The 27,980-nt window shown below is 35.6% G+C and overlaps 1 protein-coding gene across 3 annotated transcripts; it reads right to left on the reverse strand.

Annotated features, from left to right (window-relative positions):
* Positions 1 to 64: 64 nt before the first annotated feature.
* Positions 65 to 27,977, reverse strand: pde9aa (phosphodiesterase 9aa). 3 transcript variants are annotated; one of them, XM_065292993.2, is made up of 19 exons: positions 27,751 to 27,977; positions 24,633 to 24,703; positions 24,323 to 24,400; positions 23,576 to 23,619; positions 19,147 to 19,201; positions 18,975 to 19,045; positions 13,164 to 13,248; positions 12,645 to 12,705; positions 9,298 to 9,372; positions 7,715 to 7,801; positions 7,320 to 7,424; positions 4,114 to 4,196; positions 3,875 to 4,031; positions 3,520 to 3,633; positions 2,910 to 3,014; positions 1,578 to 1,706; positions 795 to 890; positions 671 to 722; positions 65 to 190 (listed from the first exon to the last, which is right to left on the reverse strand). In XM_065292993.2, the coding sequence occupies exons 1-18, from the start codon at positions 27,811 to 27,813 to the stop codon at positions 672 to 674; spliced, it is 1,530 nt and encodes a 509-aa protein (XP_065149065.1). In that variant the 5' UTR covers positions 27,814 to 27,977; the 3' UTR covers positions 65 to 190; position 671. The 3 variants fall into 3 exon arrangements, with proteins under 3 accessions (XP_065149065.1, XP_065149064.1, XP_065149067.1); XM_065292992.2 differs by lacking the exon at positions 9,298 to 9,372 and adding an exon at positions 9,474 to 9,548 and having other exon boundaries at positions 27,751 to 27,974; XM_065292995.2 differs by lacking the exons at positions 9,298 to 9,372; positions 18,975 to 19,045; positions 19,147 to 19,201; ... (2 more) ...; positions 24,633 to 24,703; positions 27,751 to 27,977 and adding an exon at positions 9,474 to 9,548 and having other exon boundaries at positions 12,645 to 12,756; positions 13,164 to 13,231.
* Between the last annotated feature and the right edge of the window lie 3 nt (positions 27,978 to 27,980).

Consider the following 27,980-nt stretch of genomic DNA (forward strand, 5'->3'; position numbering starts at 1 on the left):
ATAAATCTGTACATCCTGTATAATGTTTATACCTGTACAAATCCAATAAAAACAACACAAATAGAAAATATAATTTATAGAGTGGACACATCAGAGTTAAAACTCAATTCCCTGAAAGAAGCTTTGGATTTTCTGAAATGACAAAATGTCACCCAATGTCCATTTTTAATGTCTGCAATGAGAATGTTATCTGAAACAAAAAACAAACACACTGTTAAAAATTTCTGAAGAAATTATAGTAGTACTTACTGTAGATTTAAATGTATGTTATTTACTGGCAACAGTTTGTTCAAAGTTAACTAAACATTAAACATTAACAAGTCTTTATCTTTACAGAATAAAACTAAAATAACAGCCTCATGCAAAGCAGGGAACAAAAATCTGAAGGAAAAACAAAAAAAGGTTGATGAAGATTTCTGGTTCCCAGAAGGCTTTGCATGAGGCTTTTATTTTGTAGGTTGATTCTGTAACGATAAAGACTTGTAAAAGTTTAATGTTCATTTCTTTGAACAAACTGTTACCAGTAAATAACATAAATTTAAATCTACAGTAAGTTACTGGCAAACAGCTGCATAACTACAGCAAAAATAAAATTACAGTGTAGATTTCACAGAAAGTTTGCATTATAACAATACAAGTACTTATCCATTACAATGTTTTGAACAATGACCTTATTTCTTTTTTCCTCCCATTGTTAAGTTTTCACTCTTCTTCTTCTGTACCTGTAAATACCAAGCATGATAAGATTACATAAAAAATGGTAATGGCTGTAACAAAACACACTCGCTGCTGACCTCATTCATTGCGTCATCTATCTGTTTGAGCTCCTCGTATCTGTCCCGGGATTCTCTTAGTGGCTGTACCATTACCTCCTCAATCTGAGGAAACAACTGCAATACACAGAACAAAACCATCTTTAGTTTTAAGTTTTTTCACACTTGTTGTGGTTGCTGATTCTAATTTCATGCATTTGTTGGATCCATCCTTAGAGATTTGAATGCTGGCTGTCTTTAAAAGCAATCTATGGAGACGAGCAGCTATGATGCTATTATACAACATATAAGTATGAGTAGGGGCATACAAAAATGTAAACAAGTCTCATATTTGTTAAGGAAGTTGATTGTAATGGTATAGCATAACTCCCTTTTCATTTTGCGAGCATCAATGTGACCACACACGCATAAACAAATTTCTAAGGCAGTTGTTCTCAAACTTTTTGGCTTGTGCCCTCCTTGTGTTTAGTGCATCCCTTCTTGCCCTCCAAAGAAAATTCGTAACATAAATCTCAAAAATTTTAATTAAACAAACCTATTAAATGAACAAAACAATAGTGCTTTTCTGTTTGATTATACAGAATTTTTGATAAATTAATGTATTATATAAATCTAGTAAATATAGTGCCCCTCTGGCACCATCTCGTGCCCCCCAGTATGAGAGCCACAGTTCTAAGGTGTCCTCTTGAAAGCAGCACAGCAACCAGGTACAATATAATGTTTGTATATAAAAACAGCAATAACAGTCCAAATCTTTATAAAACTGGTTTCTTTTGAAGTAGACAATCTGTATTTAATATTCACCTTCATCACTGTCTCAAACATGGGAATGAGGACAAACTTGATGAAGCCGATCTGAGCAGTGGGCTTGGTCACTTTTTCTCTGTCCATGAAAGGAGCGACAGGTAAACCCTCTGCTTTCTCTCGATCGCTCTGAGAGAGATAATGCAATATACAACATACTGATGAACATACAGTAAAAAAAAGAACACAATGACTTTAAGTAAAATGCTAGATTGGTTTTCAAGCACTTCTAACACGTAAAGGTAAATCTGACTTTTTCCATGTTTAAGTGCTATAACTGAGTCCCCAGTGTTTCTATCAACCTACAAAATGTGAAAAATCTCAACCCAGTAACTTAGATTTGGTAAACCATTCTCCACAAGCATGTGAAAAAATTGGTCATTGAAATTTGGCTTCCCTTGTGATGTCAAAAGGGGATAATACCGCCCCTTAACCCCTTCAGACCCTGCATCCACTGGAATGGACATCCACTGGAATGGGTTTAATCTGCACTATCCAACCATGGCACTGCCATTTAGTGCAGAGAGATAGAGAAAAAATAATTGACAGCACAATTGAGTTTCAATCTCAACAAACCACCATTATGGCGATCAGTGTTTGCATTTCATCAGCTCATTTGCATTTAACTCATTTCCAGTCAGCCATTTTTTGAAAAGTTGCCTGCCAGCATTTTTGTGATTTCACAAAAGTTTCGCAAAATGCCTTCCAGGAAAATTTTCTTCTAAAAATATATAAACATACAAATATATCAAATGAAAGAACAGACCGTCTGCTTTCAAACAAACAAAACAAAAAAAACGGGAAATATTTTTTTTCTCTGCTTATGAAGTCTTAAATATATTTTTCTTTAAAAAAATTTTTTTTTGGCAAAAAGCTGAAATAATTGCATTTTTGTGAAGGAATTGTTAGAGATCAGATTCAAAATGATTATCAAAACATACACAGAGTTTAAAATTAGTAAATAACGTTTTGGCTTCAGTTTTTTTCATAAATTGGGTAAGTGCCTCTAGTGGATAATCGCGGTATTGCAGATTAACATAAAAATTATTCAGAAACACGTTTGATTTTTATGCAAATGTTTTCTCTTAATTGACAAGATAACTTGTCAAAGGCGGGGAAAGAGTTAAAAGGACACACCCAAAAACGGCACATTTTTTCTCACACCTACAAAGTGGTAATTTTAACATACTGTAATAAATTATCTGTGGGGCATTTTGAGCTAAAACTTTACATTTGTACTCCGATGACACCAAAGATTTATTAAATGATCTTGTGAAATGTCCCCTTTAAGAATGGAAGATTTGAAGATCTCAGGATGTATTCATGTTTTACCTGCATGAAATACTCTTCCAGCAAACAGTCCACCCAAGGCTCAGCAACCTCCATCGGCCGAACTTCATTAGAGATGTCACAGCATTTAATCAGAACCATCTTTAACTGTCAGAGAAAAGACACACTTCCTTAATATAGACATAAACCTTTAGAGATTTTTATATTATCTTATATACATACGTGACCATGTATGTGAAAAGTCTTTTTTTGTGATTTTTGTGTCATAAATGCATTTTACATAATGTAAAGAACATTCTTTGAAAATATTACATCAATATCTTTAATATTCACTGGATAACGTCATGTCAAAGATAAAATGATTTAAATTATTTATAAAGTAAATCAGTGATTAAAATCCCAGACTTTAGCCTTGATTTTACAGACAGGGTCACAAATGATATCTGCTATCAACCACCCTGCTCAATATATGATATATATGATATCTCATACCAGTAACCCCTAAGATACAAAATCATGGTACTGAATGATTACCATACTATATACATAATATTGTATTTGCATGATATTCAAAGCAAGACACATGACTAAAACATGGTAATACCACTGTAGTTTTATGTAAGTAAATGTAGTTACTGTACGGAAAGCTCACACAAGTAACATGTTCCTCATTAGTGAAGTCAAAGTTGTCCACTTTCTGTTTAAATGAGTCCAGTATCTCTCCATGTCGAGCCATGTCTGTTGCCAGTATCAGAGTAATAGTTCCCTGTGAAAGGACCAAATTATTATTTGGACTATATTGGGTCAATAGTTAACTTAGATGGTGAAATGACAGTTTAGCTATAAACAAAAAAACTAATTTCAGAAACAAAAAAATGTTTCAGTTAAAAAATGCAACAATACCCATGCTTGCTTTAATATGTTGACATCTCATGCAATGACATTCACACCACTACATTTTGTAACTGTATATGCATGCATAAAACCTGAAACTTGGAAACACACACCTGACGAATCTGTCTAAAGGCTTCAGGATCAAAGTTGGCAAAGATGTTGCAGTCTGGCTGAGAGAAGATCTGGAAGGCCACAGCGCAGTGGTGATTCTCCAGAGGAGAGATGTCATTGTATCTCACAGCCAGCTCTGTGCGCGCGTTAATCTGATACCTGCCAAACAGAGAGTATATTGAGTTTAAATAAATGTGGGAGTGTGTTTGTGTCCACTTTAATAAATGATACAAGCTCTTACGTATTGTTGTACCCGGGATGATCCAGGTCGTGACACACGGCAGCTGTCATCAAAATAAGAACGTCTACTTGTGGGAACTTTTCCTAAGAAAAACAGAACCTTACTTAGACTCTTTGTATAAATGTGTGTTTGTGTGTTTGTGCTGAGACAGGCTTCCTCATGGATTTCAGATACGCTGGTAGTTAATAATTTGGCCTTTAATAACCAGGCAGGTAATAGCTCAAATAATGAATTCGATGACCTCATGAAGGTCCATAGCAACCGCAGCACAGAGAGAAGAGCGAGAGGCTGAAAGCATCTTCACAGGAGTGAAATTGCTTTTACACCCCCATACGTCAGTCATTTATATTCACTTTCCCTTGCATTCATCTCCCACACCTCTTTAATCTAGGTCTGCTACTTTCACTTTACTGAATAAAGAAGCAGGTGGCTATAAAGCATGAATGTGTCCTTAAATTCAGAGGTCTTTATTTTTAGTCAAATGGTTTCTTATTGGATAGAAAGATGAAATAGGTGCCTCATGTTACATGATGTGAAAACTATGTTGGCATCTAACCAATCGATATCACTTTGTTTATGTAAATGAGGAAGAGTCCTATCACTCCCCCGTTAAATACGGCGTACCTCAGGGATCAGTTCTAGGCCCTATCCTATTCTCGTTATATATGTTACCTCTAGGAGACATTATCAGGAAACATAACATAAGTTTTCACTGCTATGCGGATGATACCCAGCTTTACATCTCGTCACATCCTAGCGAAACCCACCAGTTTGCTAAGCTAACAGACTGCATTAGTGATATTAGGGACTGGATGGCAAATAACTTTCTTATGCTAAACTCCAATAAGACTGAGATACTTATTATTGAACCAAATCGCTCCAAACATAATATGTCAGATTACAAGTTGCCCATAGATGGCTGCACGGTGGTGCCATCTTCCACGGTTAAGAATTTAGGCATAATGTTTGACAGCAATCTATCTTTCAATAGTCATATCTCCAACGTCTGCCGCACAGCATTCTTCCATCTAAGAAATATCTCAAAAATATGCCATATGCTGTCTGCATCAGATGCAGAAAAGCTTATCCATGCTTTTATGACCTCTAGAATAGACTATTGTAACTCGTTACTCGGGGATGCAATGCAAATCAGGTAAACAAGCTACAGCTGGTTCAAAACGCCGCCGCAAGAGTGCTTACTCGATCTAAAAAGTTTGTTAAATATCACATACAATTTAAAATATTACTAATCACCTACAAAGCCTTAAATGGCCTAGCACCCTTGTATATTAAAGAACTACTATCAGAATACAATCCACCACGTAAACTGCGATCACAAAATTCTGGTTACTTAATTATCCCTAGAATATCAAAAGTGTCTAAAGGTGGTAGATCCTTTTCCTACTTAGCCCCTAAGCTCTGGAATGATTTACCAAAAAATGTTCGAGTATCAGACACAGTCGAGGAATTTAAATCTAAACTTAAGACATTCTTCTTTAACAAAGCATTCACATAGAAGTTCCAGTAAATGTACTTTTCCCGCAGTAGTTATTTTGTCTAGAACAAAGCACTCACATATCTCATATGAGTAATTTACTCTTGCCGCAATAGTTAGCCTGTCTGGAACCGAGCTGAATTAAACCACTATAATTCTGTTTTTGTCTCCCTGTCTCGTCCTACACCCCGAGGACAATGAGACAAACAGACCCAGTTCCTGTTGCTGTGAAGGTCATCACACCACTGATCTACTGGCTGTCCTTCAACGTGATGCCCAGCCGATGCGCGACCAACGACCACCAGGTGAACCAGTTTAATCCGCTTACCCGCTTCCTATCCCTACCGTGTCTATATATAAATATTAATTTCTCCCTAGGGTTTTTTGTCCTTCTAGGATTTTTTCCCATTGGGTTTTCTCCTAGGGGGTTTTTTTTAGTCCCAGCGAGAATCAGCCAACTTTGGCTTAACTTAGCACTTTACTGTATACGTGACATTATTAATACGCTCGCTTACACGGTTTATCCTTAGCCGCTATATTCTACTTCTTATACTATCTATTGATTTTCAGTGTTCTCCTCTACATCTACTTATGTAAAGCTGCTTTGCAACAATTAACAATTGTGAAAAGCGCTATATAAATAAATAAATTGAATTGAATTGTATTACATTACTGGTAAAACTGTGCATTTTAGGTCTGGCTCATAATATTGTGTGTTTAGTAGTGCTATATTAAGAAGCGTGCACACCAAAGCATTGACGCCGACATATATATTCAATTGACGCTTTTAAAAAAAGCCAGCAGCTGGCGGGGTTTGTCCTCACTTAGCCCTGAGAGTAAGGGGTTGTGTACACCAAAACTTTTACGCCCGCGGCCGGCGCATGTTTTCAATTGTTTCCAATAAGCCAGCAGCTAGCGGGTTTTTTCCGCGCTGAAAACCGGCGCCCGGCGGTTTTTCCGCGCTCGGGGCTGAGCACCTAGAGTTGAAAAATGTTCAACTTTGAATGAAAAGCTCCGCTCGTCAATGTCAGTTCTCACGCGGCCGTCCAATCACAGTGGAGGTGGGGCGGGACAAGTATCACAGCAACCAACCGTCTTACAGCTGACGTATCAGAGCTACCAAAGCGCTTAGCTGAAGAAAGCTGGCACTCAGCTGAAAAACAGCTGGCATTCGGCGTTGTCCAGGCGTTTTCAGCCGCATTTAAAAGTTTTGGTGTGTCCAGCCCCTTAGGCAATGTTCTTTGGGTGAAAAGCTCAGCTCGTCAATGTCACTTCTCACTCGGCCGTCCAATCACAATGGAGGAGGGGTGGGACAAATATCACAACCACTCACCGGCGCATCGTTCGACGACTGATGAACAAAGCAGAAGTATCAGGAACCAAAGCACTTAACTCAAAAAAGCGGGCAAGCACCTACACCACGTTTTTAGCCACATTTTGGTGTGCATGCCCCCTTACTGTATTTACAAAATTTGTTATCATGCTTGCATAACAAAACCATTAAAATAATCATACAGAGTCGCATACTCATGCATTTTATTGTGGGAGGAATAATTACACACTTCAGCTTTTTAACTTCAGAGATAAAACAATACATTTAGTATGGATCACTTGTGTATATCAAAACTTGCTCAAAACAGATTAAAATTGTGAAGTATAAACTGTAAAACTGCAATGTGTAAAATGACAAATCTGTATATAATGTTTCTACCTGTAGGTTGCAGAGGCAGATCATGCTGTACATCATCTGTGTGACGCAGAAGCAATGCCGGAAATTATGAAAAGGATTGTTTCTGTAATTGTCGTGGATGCAGAGCTGAAAGGAAACACAGAACAAAATTACATTTTATTTAGGCAATCCGACATGGATTAAAATAGGAGAAATGGTCAGAAAAATAAACCCAGGAGCCACTTGCAACAAACCCATTAAGTTAAGAAACACTGTTAATGGATTTGTAATAACTTTCAGTTGCCATTCGCCTATAAGGCTCTACCATAATGGCAGCTAATGTACAATGTATGGTAAACAGTAGTAAAAAAAGTACATAGATTTCCTTTGCTGTATTAATATTGTTATATTATTATATCTAGCTTTAGATTTCTTACCAGCCATCTTTTCAGTGTGATGGGGTTTATATTAAAGTCCTTTACCAGTCCCAGGTCATGGTACATATGCTCCAGACAGCTCAGCATCTTAAAGTAAAAACAATGAATGATAACAAACAAAACATATTATTATCAACAACTGTTACGGGCCAAGCATTTTGATTATACATTTCTCAAAAATTTCATGTTGTTGAATGATTTTTTTTCAGCTACTGACCGTTTTATGTCTTGGTTTTAATAAAAAAATCATATTTATTCAAAATTAAATATTGCACAAGACTTTTTAAAGATGTGAAATAAATCTTTGGTGTGCACAGAGTACGTATGTAAAGTTTTAACTCAAAATACCATAAAGATCATTTATTATAGCATGTTATAGGTGTGAGTAAAAATGTGTCATTTTGAGTATGTCCTTTAAAATGCAAATGAGCTGATGAAATGCAAACACTGAACGCCATAATGATGTTTGTTGAAATTGAAGCTCAATTGTGCTCTCTCTCTCTCTCTCTCTCTCTCTCTCTCTCTCTCTCTCTGCACTCAAAGGCAGTGCCGTGGTTGGATAGTGCAGATTTATAGGTGGTATTATAATAAGATCCTCTTCTGACATCACAAGGGAGAGCCAAATTTCAATGACCTATTTTTTCACATGCTTGCAGAGAATGGTTTACCAAAACTAAGTTACTGGGTTGATTTTTTTTTCACATTTTCTAGGTTAATAGAAGCACTGGGGACCCAATTATTGCACTTAAACATGGAAAAAGTCAGATTTTTATGATATGTCCCTTTTAAATGAAAAACAAAAATCAGTTATTACAATAATTATTACATTTTAAACGATTAAATGTAGGTCAAAAATAAACTATTCCAATATTTCTTTACAAATTATTTACATTTACATTAAGTAAGGTTATATTTAATGTAATTCTCATCAATGCCATTTCCATTGAATCTCATATGGTGTTTATTTTTCAAAAAAAGTTAATTTTGCTTTAATTAGCCTATTTAAAATAATAATTAATAAAAATTATTACATTTGCAAAATATTAAAATCTAAAAATATAAACCATTACAATATTTTTGTAAAAATCATATACATATTTGTGTATTTTTTGAAAATATATATTTTTTTGTATATTTAGGAATTATTAAATGTAATTTCCCCCACAGCAATTTCCCTTTCTTTTAAAAACTTTAAAAACTGTTTTAAATATTTAAAACAAATTACTCAAAGAATTATTACATTTGCAAACTATTACAATTTAAACAAAAATTAAAAGATATATAAACCTTTTCAAGATTTTTGTAAAAAACTTATTAAACTTATTAAACTTATTCCAATTAGTATTTTAAAAAGAATTTCAAAGTATTTTTTGAAAATAATATTTGTGTATCTTTGGGAAAAATTTTAAAAGGTTTTTTTTCACCACTTCTATTTCCCTTGCAGAATCTTAATTTATAACTATATATATTTCTATATACTGCACGGTTGCATTAAACATTGAGTATATTTTGTAACCTTAATCGGCACTTTTATGTAGAATGGTTGATATCCTGCAGAAAATAGTTTACTGGCTGATGCTCACCTCATTAGGTTCCCATTGCCACACATCGAAGATTGGCTGCCTCAAAGCTTCTACTGTCTCCTGGGAGAGGTGATACTACACAAGCCCACAAACACACAAGCAGCAGACGCAGAAGACCGAAAACAGAGCAAGAGAGAAGAAGAGAAAGACGTGACAGTGCAGGGTTAGACTCTTACCTCGTTGGATTCCCACAGCCAGACGTCGAAGGTGGGTTTTCTGAGGGCATCTATGGTTTGTTGGGAAAGCATGTACTGCAGACGACAGAGCTCTCAGTTAACCCCCAATAACCAACGCCTGGCTGTGGCCATTGCATACATTTCATTCACACATCAATGTTAAGTGTACTATAATGCAGTTATAAAATGTTTATGCTTCCATTAAGGCAGATTATTATTAAAGAAATAGTTCACCTAAAAATAAACAAAAACCCTCATGTTGTTTCAAACTCTTATGCTGTTATATTTTTTGTCATTCCCAAAAGAAGCATTTTTCATTCTGCCATTTACATATAGCAGTAGTCCATCATAACCAGCTGTAAAAGTATTTTATCATCCACATTTATTTTTCACCAAGCATTGCGTCAAAAAAGGGACAAACCCAGCCGTTTGGTTAAAGTAACCTAGAAAATATTTATATTTGACCCAACAATAGGTTAAAACAACCCAGCATAGATTAAAAATGGGTTGGGTTTTGCTCGTATTGACCCAATGCTGGGTTGAAAAAGACCAGCATTGTTTAGAGTGTTCACTGTTGAAGGTACACAATATTAGTACCTACACAACAGTTAAAAAAGTTTTTCCTTCTGCAGCTCTTTTTACAGTAATTTTCCATTTTGCATAACTGGCATTCTGATTACACAAGACTTGAGAATAAATCAATACTTCAAAGAAAAATGATGAGATTTTTTTGTGATTGTTGCAGGCAAAAATCCTTGATCTTGTGGCACGTTTTCTTAAAAAATGTGATGGAATATGCAGGATATTTATGTAGTTTTATGCAATGAAATTGTGGTAACTTGCAAAAACGGTTTGCAGCTTTTCATTGATCTTCACGTCACATAATCACGTCACTTCATAACGTTCTCATGGCAATAGGGGACATGGCTGCGCTTGTCTGAATAAATGCAACATTTTTCAACTTTCTGCTAAGATATATGTGATTTTTGCTACGAAAATACGGATTATGAAATCATGCAAGCCCGCATATTTTGCGCACGGAGATCTGCAATTTATGCTGCGAAAGTGCGGCGTATTTGAAAAAATGCGCCCCCATGCGAACTTTGGCTGATTATGCATTAAATCATGCTATCTTATTATCGCGTTTTTTCTGCAGGGACTGATAAATTTCATTTAGTATACCGGTAACTAGGATCATAACTGTGTATGATATTTGAAGGTGCAATTTTTTTTATCTAAATAAATAAACATGTGAGATCTGCAGCCAAGAGGATGATTTTAGTCTTTTATCGTATGGCACCACCATAAGACTCTATAATCATGGCAGTACATAGCCTAACGACACCCATGGTCAGAAATTAATACAAAATTACAACTTTGTAAAATAGATATGTTTTCCCATGAGATTAGGTTGAAAAAGCAGTAAAAAATATTATTTGTGACCCTGGACCACAAAACCAGTCAAAATTTCTAGATTTATACATGATCTGTAAGCTGAATAAATAAGCGTTCGATTGATTCACTATAATAAAAATGCTGCATGAAATTAAAATAACTTTGTCAAATAACAAAGTTTGACCTGTAATAAGTTGACATAACTTATAAAAACAAGTTAATATTGTTTAACTGAATTTTGGTAGGAAATGTAAAAAAATATCTTCATGGAACATTCACATAAAGGAATATTCCATTTTCTTAAAAGAAAAATCCAGATAATTTACTCACCACCATGTCATCCAAAATGTTGATGTCTTTCTTTGTTCAGTAGAGAAGAAATTATGTTTTTTGAGGAAAACATTGCAGGATTTTTCTCATTTTAATGGACTTTAATAGAGCCCAACATTTAATACTTAACTCAACACGTAACAGTTTTTTCAACTGAGTTTCAAAGGACTATAAACGATCCCAAACGTGGCATAAGGGTCTTATCTAGCAAGACGATTGTCATTTTTGACAAGAAAAATAAAAAATATGCACTTTTAAACCACAACTTCTCGTCTAGATCCGGTCGTGATGCGCCAGCGTGACCCCACGCAATACGTCATGACGTCAAGAGGTCATAGAGGACGAACGCGAAACTCCGCCCCAGTGTTTACAAGTGTGTTGAAAGAGGACCGTTCCTACGTTGTTGTTTGTCAACTGATACTAATTAATGTCTTTGTGTCAGTTTATTGTTTACAATGGTCCGCAAATGTGCGTTTTATAAATGTAACACGTGACCTCTCTACGTCACTACGCATTTACGTTAGGTCACGCTGGACCAGAGACGAGAAGTTGTGCTTTAAAAGTGTATATTTGTTATTTTTATTGTCAAAAATGACAATTGTTTCGCTAGATAAGACCCTTATGCCTCGTTTGGGATCGTTTATAGTCCTTTGAAACTCCGTTCAAAAAATTGTTACATGTTGAGTTAAGTGTTAATTGTTGGTGTCTATTAAAGTCCATTAAAATGAGAAAAATCCTGGAATGTTTTCCTCAAAAAACATAATTTCTTCTCGACTGAACAAAGAAAGACATCAACATTTTGGATGACATGGTGGTGAGTAAATTATCTGGATTTTCTTTTAAGAAAATGGAATATTTAATATCCTGTGATTTTTGGCATTAAAACAAATTTGGACCCATACAATTTTTTTTTGGCAATTGTTACAAATATACCTGTGCTACTTATGACTGGTTTTGTGGTCCAGGGTCACATTAAAATTTTCTCCGTTTGTGTTTCACAGAAAAGATAACAGCATACAGTACGTTTTTGGAATAAAATGAAGATGAGTAGCCTAATAAATGACAGAACTGTGAGTAACCTATTCTGTGAGTAACTTCTAATATAATATTAACACTATAAATAATGCTGGGTTATTTTCAACCCAGCATTGGGTCAAAAGGGACGAGCCAGGTTAACCCAAAACATTTTATATTTGACCCAACAATGGGTTAAAAAAACAGTATTCTGGGATGAAACAACCCACCCTTGAGTTAAATTACAACCCAGCAGGCTGGGCTCGTCCCTTTTTGACCCAATGCCGGGTTGAAAATAATAACCCAGCAATTTTTAGAGTGTACTATCCTTAACCACATATTTGATTACTTAAAAGATCAATGGTAAAAAAATTTACTTGACACAGAATTAGTTGCTAAACACATGCACATACAGTATATAAGCCATTTTACCTTTGGGTATGAAGGCACATCTTTGCGAGGAGTTAATTTCTTGTTGTCATCTAGAAAACTACTGCAAAGGTGACAAAAGTGCACCATAGTGTGAGCAGAGAGAGTTCAGTTGCTACAGAAGAGAACATGCAGGGATTTTCATTTTTAACTACCATGCCATCATCTCTCAATGAGAGCATTCAAATTCATATTCATAGTAACTCAGGGGTTCATATTGCTACCAAAGAGGTCATATAAGTACCTCAAAGGTACCAAATATACATATCTGTACCTAAATGCCACATATTAGGACTTTTTTAAACGGTACTGCCCCAGTGACAGTTTGGGACAATTTTTTCTAACTGTGTATGCAATTTTAATTGTGAAAAGTATTTTTTTTAATTGTCTTTTACTACCATTTGTGATATCATAAAAGACATTTCAAAGTCTTACCGACTAAAATATCTTTACTGCATTCAATTCCAAGTATTCCAATAACTATGCAATGGTTTATTGGATTAAAGCAGTAAGGTTACTGACCTGTTGTTCCTGGAGGCCATCTCCTCTCGCAGCTTCTTGATGTCACTGCGACATTTCTCGATCTCCACCACCTTCATACCCTCCACTGAAGAAACAGAGAGATGATGAGATACATATTTCAGGTTATGACACAGTGAAAGGCGAAACATGGTTTAACATATTTAAAGTGGGGCAAACAAAGAGAAAATATGGAAATGAGCTGGTGAACCTTATCATCTTATCAGCTGCATACCCACAGGGTTTTCCTGTACAGTTTTCCCTATACACACACACACACATGCTGGATTTGACTGCCGAGCCATTGCAGTAAAAGGATATTTGACACCTGACGCTGTCTGGTATGAATCCCTGTATTGTCCAATATCAAGCCGCTGGTGTGGAGTACAAGAAGTTTACCTCTGTATATAAGTATGTTACAGATATGTCCAGATAATCCACAGGTTATTTTTGTATATACTTTGAACCTGTATTGTAGGTGCTTAGCTCACAATATCTATCATTTCAGCTACCGCTCTGTTTATAGACAGTTCACAGTGATATATTACCACAAATAATGTAAGCCTGCTGAATTTTCCGCATTGATGAAAGGGTCAAAGTCCATCCCCTTGGTGACTGAATAAATTATTTTATATGGATTTCTATGAACACAGCTATACTGCAGTGGAATGAATCCTCCCGGGTGAAACAACTCAAGTGTGCAGTCATGGTCAAAGATGATGACCTTTTTGTTGCTACTAAACATTATGGACCCTATTTTAACGATCCAAGCACATGGTCTAAAGCGCACGGCGCACAGTCTAAACGGGTGAGTCCGAATGCACTTTTGCTAATTTTATGACCGGAAAAATTGTTCGTGCGCCGAGCGCATGGTCGAAAAGGGTTGTTTCTATTCTTTTAATGAGTAATGGGTGTGTTTTGGGCGTAACGTCCAATAAACATGAGTCTCAGCTCTCATCCCCTTTAAAAGCCTGTTGCGCTGACGCTATGTCTAATCATTTATGTCCAAGAGACTCAATAATAATGTTTTACATGTTAATCCTTTAATTTTGTGTGTGATTAGCAAACACGCATTGTCCTCCCTTTTTTTTTATCATGTACACAAATGGCTGTAGAAGTACACAAGAGAACAGTTATTTGGTGAAATTTTCAGATGATACAGCATTGTTATCACTTTTGCAAGGGCCAGTATCTGATCATGGAAATGCTCTGACTGAATTTATCTCATGGTGTGATAACCATTGCCTTGATTTGAATGTATCTAAAACCAAAGAATTAATTATTGATTTTGGCCGGAACAGAGAGACTGCTTCTGAGAGTATTATACATAATGTAAAGGTGGAAATTGTCTCATCGTATAAATACTTGGGCACATTTTTTGATGACCACCTCAAGTTTGACATAAATACTGCTGCCATCATGAAACAGGGACAACAGAGAATTTACCTTTTACGTAAATTAAATTCTTTTTCTGTCTCATCGGTCATCTTAGGCAGATTCTACCAATCTTTTATTGAGAGCATATTAAGCTTTTCTTTTATATGCTGGTTTCAAAATTTGTCAGTTAAAGACAGAAATAGCCTGAACAATATTGTAAAAATCTGTTCGAAAATTATTGGTATCACACAAAGAGATCTTAACGCCCTCTGCAATCAACAAATGGGTCGGAAAGCGGCAAGTATTCTCGCTTCTCCGGGACACATTTTAGCAGGGGAATTCTCTCTGTTGCCTTCTGGGCGTCGTTATGCGCTTCCGGTATGTAAAACAAATCGCTATCATAAATCTTTTATTCCTTATGCTATCAAAATCTTAAATTCTATGTAGGGCTTCTTGGTGGTTTTATTTATTATTTAAACAAGTGCTTGTGTAGATTAAAAATTGTATGTTGTGAATGTGTATGTTGTATATTATGTGCACGTGTATGATGTATGCTATGAATGTATACAGAATTTGCTGCTCTTAACTAATTGCCCCATGTGGGATTAATAAAGTTGATAACTAACTAACTAACTAACTATAAGAATGTGCTCATTAAATAACAAAGACAATATTGCGCCATTGACTTTAGACCAGGTTTTAGTTGATTAATGGAATAGTCTATTTTAGTTGCCTCACAATAGCAACACACCAAAACAATGCGCCTGAACACACCTCGTTTTCAGACCAGAATAGCCATGAGCGCAAAATTGGGTGCAAATGCATTTGCTATTTAAATAACGTGAAAATGATCATTGCGCTGGGTTAAAACTAGCAAAAGACACTTGCGTCACGCATTACGCTGCATTGCGCCGGGTGTATGATAGGGTCCAACATCTTATGTATTACTGTTCAACACAGCCTCTCATTATATTACAGTTAATGCATTAGAGGCTGTTTACACCTGATACTAAGATACGTTGTGTGAAATGTTTTGAGCTTGTCCACTTTCAACCACATTCAGAGGTAGTCGAAATCACAGACGCGCATGTGGTCAAATGTGTTTGAGCAGCCACAGAAGACCACCTACTCTCCGCCTATGAATCTAATGTGAGGTACCGATTTTACATTTTCTTTGGTGTGTAAGTGTGTATTAGTACATGTTAACGATATGCGAAAGGTATAAACCCCAAAGTAAACGATGGCGCTAGTGTTGTAGTCAAGACCACCTAAACAGAGACCAAATCATGACCAAGACCAAGACAGGCCGAGACCGAGACAAGACCAAGACTTTAAAGGGTCAAGAGCAAGTCAAGACCAAGACCAAGAAAGGCCGAGACCAAGTCAAGACCAGTGCATTAAAACACTTATGATTAAATGTGGAATATGCATATTATTAGACACTTCTTGTCTGTATGTGTGAGTGTGTGTGTGTGTGTGTGTGTGTGTGTGTGTGTACCTGGTAATTATCACGTTGTGGGGACCAATTGTCCCCACAAAGATAGGAATACCAGTGTTTTTGTGACCTTGTGGGGACATTTTGATGTCCCCATGAGGAAACAGGCTTATAAATCAAACAAGATGATGTTTATTGAAAATCTAAGGTACAAGAAAGGTTTTTGTGATGGTTGGGGTTAGGGAATGGGGCAGGTAAGGGGAATAGAATATACAGTTTGTATGGTATAAAATGCATTACGTCTATGGAATGTCCCCACAAAACATGGAAACCAGAATGCGTGTGTGTGTGTGTGTGTGTGTGTGTGTGTGTGTGTGTGTGTGTGTGTGTGTGTGTGTGTGTGTGTGTGTGTGTGTGTGTGTGTGTGTGCGTGTGTATGCCGTCTGAGAAGTTGATAAAATAATCAAGAAAAATTGTCATTGGGAGAAACTTAAACAATGATTAAACAATGCCAACATCATATGCCAAACCTGAATAAACTGCATAAAATTAATGATAAAAATAAATTTGTGATGTGCCAGTTGTGGTCTTGACCCGTCTTGAAATTAAATTCTGAGTCCTCTTTGTCTGAGACCGAGTAAAAATGCGGTCGATTCCAAGACGAGACCAAGACCTTTCTCGAGACCGGTCTCGAGAACTACAACACTAGATGGCGCGAGTTATCGTCTCCAATGTAAATCTCTTTTCTTGGAATACAACAAACACACGGATTGTAGGCAACAGTTTACTTCCTGGGATTGGTGATGAAGACAAGACCGAAATATCATAATTCCTCTCGCTTCGGAATCACAGCCTATAAGTTAACTCCTGTTAGCATTGCATTGTGGCTGAATCTTTCAAACATGGTAAGAAGCGTCACATTTCTGGCTGGTGTCAGAGGTATTCAGACCAATCACAACGTACAGATTAGCTGGCCAATCAGGGACACAGAGCTTTTCAAATCTGTGCGTTTCAGGAAGAGAGTGAAATCTGGAGCTACAAAAATGTACAGTATGTGGAAAATAATAAAGTGTTTTTTTAACCATAAACCAGGCAAACACATTGTATTACACCAAATACACAAAATAACATTTTTAGCAATGAAATAGGTGCACTTTAAAGGTAGGGTAACAGATTTGATCCTGAAACATTTTTAGTTATGCTGGTTAAAAGTCTCCTCACATCCTGATAGCAATCACTGTGTTAAGTTGTTTAAATGTATTTGTAGAAATTTATGTCATCTGTGAAAGGCGTAGGACCAAAAAATTTTCAACAAATCATAGATTTCGTTCCGAGCGGACGTTTCCTTTTTTGTCCCTCATACGTAAGCGTAATTTGAATTCCCACCGCGCAGCGAGTCCACGCAGACACCATACGTCATCGGCGCGTTCACGTGCGCTCACCTCCTGTCTGTAAACAGCGAGAACAGCAAACTTTTATGCTGAATTGACAACCTACACAGGAGCAACAAAACTAAATGCATCTTTTATAACAACATCAGCAAAACCTGCCTGAATTAGCAAGAACAAAAACCCAAATGAACATCGCTAACTTTACTGCTTTACCACGAGATGCAAACAGCTACAGGAGGCAAAGGGTCTGAAAGGGTCGTTGCACTGTTTATTTTGGTAAGGTAGGTACGCGATATGTTTGTACTGAGATGGATTCAGATATTCTACTTTGATGAAACATTGTGTTGCTTAAGAAATTTGTGTTCGTTTACGGATTAGCATAACGATATTGTTACTACGTCTACACAACCGAACGTGTGCTTAAACTAATTCTGATGTAAACCAGTTGTTTATGTTGGTTATTTTGAAAGTTTTATTCACTTTGTACTGCAAAGTTTTCTCACTGGTGAATGAGACATGAGATGTGACCGTCTGATCTGTGCGTGTTCATGTGTTTGGAAAGAGGCGTGAATTTGGATGGCGATTTGACTTGAGGGTGGGATCGGGATTTCATTGCTAGGCGGCTACCGTTAGCATATTTCAAAATGTGTTACCCTACCTTTAAGAAACTAATATTTTTTTATTCTATTAAGTGCAACTAGTGATACAGACAAGCATTACATTTAAAGATTTTAGCAGCATCTAGGGGTGAGATTGCTAACTGCAACCAACATTTCAGTTCACGTACGTAACCCGCCACAGGACAAACATATTGTCATTTTAGACAACATGATGAAATGCGCTCTGTAAAACAATTTGTCAATTTAGGGCTACTGTAGAAACATGACGGTGCAAAATGTCAACTTCCGTCTAAGGGGACCCGTGGTGTATGTAGATAAAAATTCACATTTTAAGGGGGCACATATACCAAGGCGTTTGTGCCGGCATATGTTTTCAATTATTTTCGATGGAAACGCAATGCTTTTCAAAAACAGGAGCAGCTGGTGGTTTTTCAGTGCTTAGAGTTGAATATCATTTAACTTCGAGTGAAACGCTCAGCTCGTCAATGTCACTTTTCACTCGGCCGTCCAATCACAGTAGCAACCAAAGCGGTTAGCTGAAAAAGCACAGGCAAGCGCCTACAGTCCGTGCATACGTTTTCAGACGTGTTTAAACACTTGTATGGTAACCCATATTCAAAATTTTACTTCTAGACAAATGTATGTATTTATTCAATCAATACCTTTTTGAATGAGCTTTAAATGTCTTTAAAAACCAAGGCCTGCTACGACATGTTAATGTTAATGAAAGATCTACTGTGTGCAAAATAAACTGCATAAACATTTTCTGTAGTGATAACATAAACAATACAGCTCCTAATAAATACCTATCATGGCTATATCACTTATCACATATCATGTTGTGTGGAAGGCTCTTTATATAAACAAATCAAGCCAGTTACAGTACATAAATCATATGCAAAGCACCTTTACTTCCTCATATCTCAATCCCTTTTCTTACTTCACTCTATTAATGAATGAAAAAAAAATATATATTGGATTAAAAACTTACATTCAACTCTTTTCTCCAGCATGGCTAGACGATTCGTCACCTCAGTCTTCAATTCATTTATTTTGAATGCCCTTGAGGAGCACAGTATGGTCGATCAATGCAGATGAAGAGGAATCCAGCGATTAAAAAAGCTTTCATTCATTACTTATTTTAAATTGGATATTGAACGTACCTGGAGAATTGCTCTGCCACCTGAGTCAATACATTCTGGAAAAGCTCTTCTTTATCTGAGACATAAGAAAAAATTGCCAAAACACTGTTGTATGAGTATTTCATTATAATACTGTATATCCATGATTATGCCGAGAACATAAAACATAGGCAATGAAGATGTGAAATCAATGAAGCATCATACAACAAAGAGTCTGATAAATAGAGAGGAGATAGGATAGCATATGGATAAAGGTGAGGCAAGGAATTACAATTTCACTGACAATCTCACCTGGATCTGTAATAAAGAAACCGTGTTTACCAAACTTATGTGTTAATCGGGCACTTACAGTTGTAAAACTTCTTAACAAGTTGTCAAATTCTTGTTAGATCCACCGACTGTCATGAACAAAGTTCAGACCAAGTGCCCAATAAAAGCATTGGCTGGCTTCTTGTGTTTCTGTAGCTCAGTTGGTAGAGCCTTGCATTAAGAGTGTAAAAGGTTGTGGGTTTGATTCCCATTGAATACAAATAGTGAAAAACTTGTATGCCTTGAATAAGTTTGGATCACTTTGGATAAAAGCATTTTTTAAACACATTCATGTAAATGTCTGCCTGTCTCTCAGTTTTTCCTAAACTCTTTATAGAGGCCAGAGGTCTAAATCAACTTAAAATAGTATTCTACTTTCATAAATTTTTTTTGATAATTTACTCACCCCCATGTCATCAAAGATGTTTGTCTTTCTTTGTTAAGTCGAGAAGAAATTCAGTTTTTTGAGGAAAACAATCCATGATTTTTCTCCATATAGTGGACCTCAACAGTTCAGTTTCAATGCAGTTTAAAATTGCAGTTTCAAAGGCTCTAAGCTCTAAATGATCCTAACCGATGCATAAGGATCTTATATAACAAAAAAAATGTACACTGTAAAAAAAATCCGTAGAAATTGCAGCTGGGTTGCCGGTAACTTACCGTAGATTTAAATTTATGTTATTTACTGGCAACATTTTGTTCAAAGTTAAATGAACATTTAACATTTACAAGTCTTTGTCTTTACAGAGTAAAACTAAAAAACAGTATCAAGCAAAACATTCTGGGAAACAAAATCTGAAGCAAAAAACAGAAAAAGGTTGATGATGATTTCTGGTTCCCAGAATGCTTCGCATGAGGCTGTTATTGTATAGTTTTATTCTGTAAAGATAAAGACTTGTTAATATTTTAAATTTATTTAACTTTGAACAAACTCTTGCCACTAAATAACATAAATTTTAATCTACGGTAAATTACCGGCAACCCAGCTGCAATAACATTGTAATTTCTACGGATTTTTTTTACAGTGTATACTTTTTAACCACAACTTCTTGTATTGCACTAGCCTTTTGATGCTCCAGTGCGATCTTACTTATTATGTAATCACTTCGAAAGATCACGCATGACATATGCAAAACTACCACTTCAGTGTTTACAAGTGTTGAGAAAGTGAAACATTCCGATGTTGTGAAGGAAAGAAATTAATGTCTTTGTATCAATTTATTGTTTAAAATGGTCCGCAAATGTTTGCATATGTAATGCATGACCTTTTGATGTGATAACATAATATGTAAGATCACGCTGGCGTGTCACACGGCTAGTGCAAGATGTTGTAGTTAAAAGTACATAAGAGTTTGGTTCCAAAACACAATAAATCCATTTTAACTAATTAAGGTAAAAATGTGTTTTCAAGAAAGTGACAAGATGAGAAACACTATTTTCTGTTACAAACTTTCACATAGCATCTTTAGTTTATTATAACATTAAAAACTTAAATCCATAATTTGATTTTCAAAGATTTATTATAAAACTGATTATTTTTTCCACAAAATGCAATAAATGTATTGAATCAATATGAAGAGTTTGGTTCCAAAACGCAATAAACGGCATTTTTGAAAAAAAGAAATGAGTTACTGCCAAAATCAGTATTATATCAGGTCAGAATTTAAAAGTAAATTCTTAATTTTGCGCAAAATCCAATATCCGCCATATTATTCTGTCATATTTTCTCCCTTTTTTCCCAAAACACAATAAACGCCACTCCTCCTTTTCTACAGAATGCAATAAATCCGCTCCACATATTACAGCGCACCATTCCACGCAATGTAAACAAACAATGGTGGCGCATTGAGTACACTGAGTCCTAGTTTTCCTGATCTACTTTGTATATCGTGATCAACAAACAAACAAAAACAAAATAATACTTTAATAGCATTGATAAACCTGTGGTTTTCTGTGACGGGAAAGAAACGTAAGCCATCAACATCTAATAATTTACGCGAGAGGCACTTGGAAGACGATCGCTTGTTCTCCCGACAGCATCTAGCTTCACTCATGCCAACACATTGACCCCAGGGGATCTTATGAAAAACTTTACATTATTTTACTCAAAGTCAATGAGAAGCAGCTGATCGCTGTGAAAAATGTTAAGCGACGATGTCAAGTATAACCTTAGCATAATATGACAAAGTAAGTGTTTTGATTAATGCCATTAATGTTTATTTTTTTATCTGTGTGTACAACTGTTCAACTAAATGAATATAAAATGGCAAAAATGAATGCACATTTATACATTGATTGAATAGATTTATAGAATTTTGAAAAAAAAAAACTTTTTATTGCATTTTGTTGAAATTTTTTTCGTTTTTATAATAAATCTTTGAAAATCAAGTTATGGACTTGAATTTTTAATGTTTTTATAACCTAAAGATGCCATGTGAAAGTTTGTAGCAGAAAATAGTGGTTTTCTTCTTGTCACTTTCTTGGTATAGAAAACAGGTTTTTACCGAAATTTGTCAAAGTGGATTTATTGCGTTTTGGAACCAAACTCTTCTTCATATATAGATGTGCATGCATCTTTGCCATGTTATATTAATTTAGTTGATGGTATACACTGATTAAAAATAACTTACTTTGTCATATTAAAAACACTGCCATTGTTGCTATCATCCTTGAGACGTCTCCGCTGAACTTTTTTGACAGCGATCACCTGTAAAATGTTTTGGTCCTGTTCAATATTTTTGACTTTGGGTAAATAATGAAAAGTTTTTCATGAGACCTGCTGGGGTCAATGTGTATGCATGACAGAAGCTTGATGCTGTCGGGACAGCCAGCATTTTTCCTTTGCCCGATGCCTCTCACGTAAATAATTGATTTTGATGGCTTATGTTTCTTTCTCGTCGCAGAAAACCACCACAGGTTTATTAATGCCACCAATTTTTTTATATTTTTTTGGAGATGAGGAAAAATAGGATTCCGTAAAGGATCACCATTATTATTTACAATGCGTGGAATGGTGTGCTGTGATTGGTTAAGTGGATTTATTGCATTCTGCAGAAAATGAGGACTGGCTTTTGTCGTGGTTTGGAAAAAAGGTAAAAAAAGACAGAATAACAGGGCAGATATCGAATTTTGCGTAAAACAAAGAATTAACTTTTTTATCACTAAAGTCCATTATATGGAGAAAAGCCTGTAATGTTTTCCTCAAAAAGCTTAATTGTTTTCGACTGAAAAAACATTTTGGATAACATGGGGGTGAGTAAATTATCTGAATTTTTATAAAAGTGGAGTAATCCTTTAAACGAATTTCTTACGCCAGTCTTTCTTTGGAATTGCAAACGACATTATCATACGTTTCTTATAGTGGTGTAGTTCATAGTATGCATAGTGTACATACTGGGTATGCATGGAATACAGCAATGACCTTCTGTGTTAGCCAAGATGTACAAGTTCATTCCATAGTGCAGTGCTTTTAGGAAATGTATTGAAAGAAAATAAGGGTATGCTATACTATTCCAAACAAATCCCAGTATTTAAACATAACTGCAGGGATGTTGAAAAAAAGCAGGAAATCTATTTATGGCTTATATATGTTGGCAATAAATCTACTGACAAATGGCCAGAGTACACGTTGTATTAGAGAAATTCTCCGAAAACTTGTACTTGAGTTTGCTGTTAATCAATAAAAAGTTTATTTCTAATCTTATTAGTGTGTTCCAATAATAAAATCACTTTCTGTACACTTCATTTATGGAGATTTACATTTATATAGATTAATTACTCCAGTTGTAAAATCCTCTTTCTAGCTAGAAATTTCAGTTATTTTTCCCCTTTCCCTCAATCTGAAAGCAAACACTATTGATCTGTAAAAGCACACAATTTTAGATAAGGCACATACACTCTTAAAATAAAGGTGCAACACAATGCCACAAAATAAATATTTTTGGAAGAATGGTTCCTTAAGAAATCTTTAACATATGAAGAACCTTTCTGTTTAACAAAAGAGGGTCTTTAGATTATAAACAAGAAAGAAAGAAGAGGTTCTTTGGAGAACTGAATGGTTCTTGTACTGCATCCCTGTGACGCACCTTATTTTTTAAGAATATCTGATTATTCTGAAAAATAATGATCATATAACACTTACCTGCAAGTTGTCCGCCAGTTATTGGCACCACTTTGTATGGTGACCTTGAAAAACACCAGGATACACAAGTGCCGTTAAAAAGCAGCTGCTGCCACACTAAAATACGTCCCCTTTCTGACAACCAGCACCTCCTTATGTCCTAATACTCAAGAAACTATAGTTCTCTAAAGTATTAATATTTTTCTCTGTAGTTGATTGTAATGTATCTATAACAGCAAATGGGCACCCTTAGACTGTGGTTTTCAAAGAGGAACTTTATCTGGCCGCCAGCCATTGTTTGCCTTGTAAGGCAGATCTGTACATAATTCAAAGATAAGGCGTATACGGTATGCCACTTTGTTTGGCCTTCTTACTTCAGAATGTTTTAACAGGGTCTCTTTATGTATTATAAGGGGCCGCTGTTTGGCTCTAAGTATTGTAAAAGTGGATAAAGTGGATCTATTAAAAGTAAAGTAAAAATTCAAAACACATTTGTAAGCATAAATTCTTTAACTACTATATACCTACATTAGAAAATGTAATAATTGTGTACAAACATTGTACTTACATGTCAAGTATTTGGATGTAATTACACTCTTGACCATAAACCCACCCCTAACCCTAAACCTACCCTGAACAACAGGAATGTAAACAATAAGTACAATGTAATACATGCTTTTGTCAGTACACAGTATTATACTGTACATTTATAGTCACAGACAGTTATAAAATGTATATCTTCATAAATGAAATCGAGGGCAGATTTACCTCTCCGTGTTGCTTGGCATTGTGGGGTCAATAGAAACCATCGCTCCTGTTGAGTCCAGAAGTGAAATGGTTGTGTTCCTGTCAGGAGCAGATACACTCTTTAAGTATGGGAACACTTAAAGTGGAAACACTTCAATTATATATACTGTATAGCTATTGTGGGGCAGTCATAGCATCATACTGTATTCACTACTCATTGGGATGGATGTATTAAATGGAGAGGTCACATTTTGAGTTTGCGTTGCATATGTGACAAACAGGTCACTTTCACTTTTTGCTTATTTATAAATATATATACATCATACTGTACCTGGAGAGGCCTATGGCAGTACAGAGTAGCTCCTTAGTGTCACATGGACTACAGAAACGACTAAACACCACCTAAAAGAAGCACAAAATCTTTATAGTTTATTTACAAAAACACATGCGTATGTTGATAAAGGGATGTCAAGTGATTAATCGAGATTACTCGCATACAAAATAAAAGTTTTGTTTGTGTATAGTTTCTAATTATTATGTAAGGGATAATGTAGAGGCAGCCGGTAGTTATCGGGAAATAAGCCTACAGGCTGCCTCTACATTATCCCGCTTATTACACGGCTACTTGCCACATAAGAAAAAAACTGGACATGAATATGAATTAACATATTTATCCTTCAGCGAAACTTTGCACAGATGCATAAAATGATCGTAATACCTTATTAAGATCCTCTGCTTCATACTTGTCTGTCTCCATTTTTTTCTCTTTTAGCCAGTCTTTGAGAAGTTTTAATGCCCATTCTGTATTTTTTGTGTGTTGGCTTCGTAGCTGTCATGCTCTATTTTGTCAAGTTCAGTCTCAGTAAGCTCTCTGTGTCTTGTCGTTGTTCTTTCTTTTATCCACTGTTTAAATGTTTTGTTTTTTCCGTACATGTTAAAATTAATGTCAAAATGTACCATTCTTAATGGTGGTTGTCCAGTGTTTGTCACAAGATGGCGCCAAACAGTAATCTTTATTGGCGCGGAGCGATTTTAATCGTACAAGTAGTACCGGATATGCGTAATTACTTTGGAGCGGTTATTATTTGAAAAGAACGAACCTGCAAATGTCTCAACTGACCAATCAGAATGAAGCATTCCAGAGAGCCGTGTAATAAGTATATATAAATACACACACACACACACACACACACACACACACACACACACACACACACACACAACCACACACGTAAATGTTTTTTTTTAAATACATACCATGCATGTGTGTGTATTTATATATACACAATAAATACACACAGTGCACACACATATATGATGCAAAAATAAACTTTTATTTTGTATGCGATTAACCGCAATAAATCTTTTGACAGCCCTACTGTATGTTGATATTACATTAAGTGAGCCTTAAACACTACTTAATAATAGGAGACGTTTAAAAAAAATATGATTTTAAATATAAACACATCTATTCATTCTATAATGAATCTGAGAGGTGTGTTGCATTTTTTTGTTTTTGGATAATATTTGGGCCAGTCTTGGACATGCTAACCCAAAAATAAGCTAGGACTCAACTGGTTTAATTCTAGAAAATTAAAAATAATACAAATTCTCAGACACAAAATGGCACATAATGAACCCACTGATGTAAAAATATTCAATATGCATATCATCTTTTTTTACATAAACTGTAATGACAACAGATTGTTTTTAAATACAAGCTATATTTTCCAATACAAATTTGAGGTACAGAAATATATTCATTTTGTTGTTATCCTAATGTAAACACATTTTTATTACAATAGAGAAAATACAACCTCCGAGGGCCAATTAAGCTGACAAGTCCAGACCATAAACATTTGACAAAGAACACCCTTAGAAACCCTTATAAATTAATGTATGTATACATTAAAAATGCTGCTTAATATTTTCTTTAAAACTAGGAAAGGATTTGTTATCATCAGAAATGTTTAATAAAATTACCTTATAATTGACTAAGGCAGAATCTGACTGTTTCCATGCATATATTACACAATGGGGCTATATATTACACAATGTGTTTTATTGATTATTAGAGACTTTGCACACAACCAAGGTTAACTGCTGCCATCCATCATTTGTACTGTACTGAAGTGTCAGTCCTGACCCCGAGTATTCTGACGCACTTCAAACACATCTATATCTGATGCCATTAACAGACACAACAAGACAGCAAAAACAGGTGACAAACCCAAAGAAACAATGAGGTGGGGGTTGCAGCTGACAGAGAGAGAGAGAGAGAGAGAGAGAGAGAGAGAGAGAGAGAGAGAGAGAGAGAGAGAGAGAGAGAGAGAGAGAGAGAGAGAGAGAGAGAGAGAGAGAGAGAGAGAGAGAGAGAGAGAGAGAGAGAGAGATTTACGAGAGGATTGTTTCATAATGCAACTGCTGCATTTGGGATGAAAGAAATTAGAAAAATAGTGTATTAATATCCAAAATGATAGATTAAACATTTTTAACATTTATACAAACTCATAGCTGAACTATGAGATTATATAGCCATCCACAGACGAAAAATGTGCAAATAGTTTTATTTGACAATGCAAGTGTACACAAAGACGTTCTCATTAAATGTCCTTCTGTGCGTCATTGTGCTAGGCTTTTATATGCTAATTGTTTCATTTTTGTCCCATTGCCAGGACAGAACAATTACAAACAGAGGCATATTTATAACTATTATAACTACTTAGCATTATATTATATTGTGGTGTATAAACCACATATTCATTTGTTGTTATTTATTTATTTCTACATATACAGCTAGATTGCAACTGACTGTCACCTAGATACCTATGAATGCAAAAATCTCTGTCTGATCTCTGTATCAAAGGCGGTCAGACCTGCTACAGCTCTGCCATAATATTGTAAAGCATCACATACAGGAAACTCAGAGTGCATAAACCAATAAAAAAGTTTAATGAAGCTAAATTATATAGGCTACTTAAAATAAAGGTGCTCAAATGGGCTCTTCTCAGTGATGCCATAGAAGAATCATTTTTGTTCCTAAAAGGACAATCTACTGTATGTGCTATTTCTAACCTTCTAACCATTTCTAACCTGTTTATTTGCAACAGAAAGGTTCTTTGGATGTTAAAGTTTCTTCTTGAAACTACAAAACCAGACAAAGAACCTTTTATTTTTTTTTAAGAGTGGAGATGAGGTTGTGAATACAAACAGTGGAGGAGAGGATGTGCAGCAAATCTGTTTAAAACAATTACTAATGTAACCCTTATATAGAAAATAATGTAGTTGTTAGATTTCAAGTCAAGAATTTCAAAACTACAAGCATGTAAACAATTCAAAAGCTTTAGTATAACACCATAATAATGAAAATAGACATATAAACTTTTCAAAACAATGTATTATATGATTAAAACGTAATATTTTGATCTACTGTGCATCTAGCGTTTTACCTTCTGAATCCGTCCATCCACGTCCAGGTAAATCATCCGATAGGCGGAAGACGCGCTGCCCATGTCGTGGCCTGGACTTCGTCACCGACCTACAGTAATATAAGTTCTGAGGGGTTAACAGTAACAGATTTAATAACACAGAGATCGCATACTCTCATTGCACCGATCTCTCAACTCATCGCCCCTTCACTCCCACTAGTTCACGCGCGAGAAGAAGAGAAAGCACGCGC

The sequence above is a fragment of the Paramisgurnus dabryanus genome, chromosome 15 (genome assembly GCF_030506205.2).
Source record: "Paramisgurnus dabryanus chromosome 15, PD_genome_1.1, whole genome shotgun sequence".
Taxonomy (NCBI): Eukaryota; Metazoa; Chordata; class Actinopteri; order Cypriniformes; family Cobitidae; genus Paramisgurnus; species Paramisgurnus dabryanus.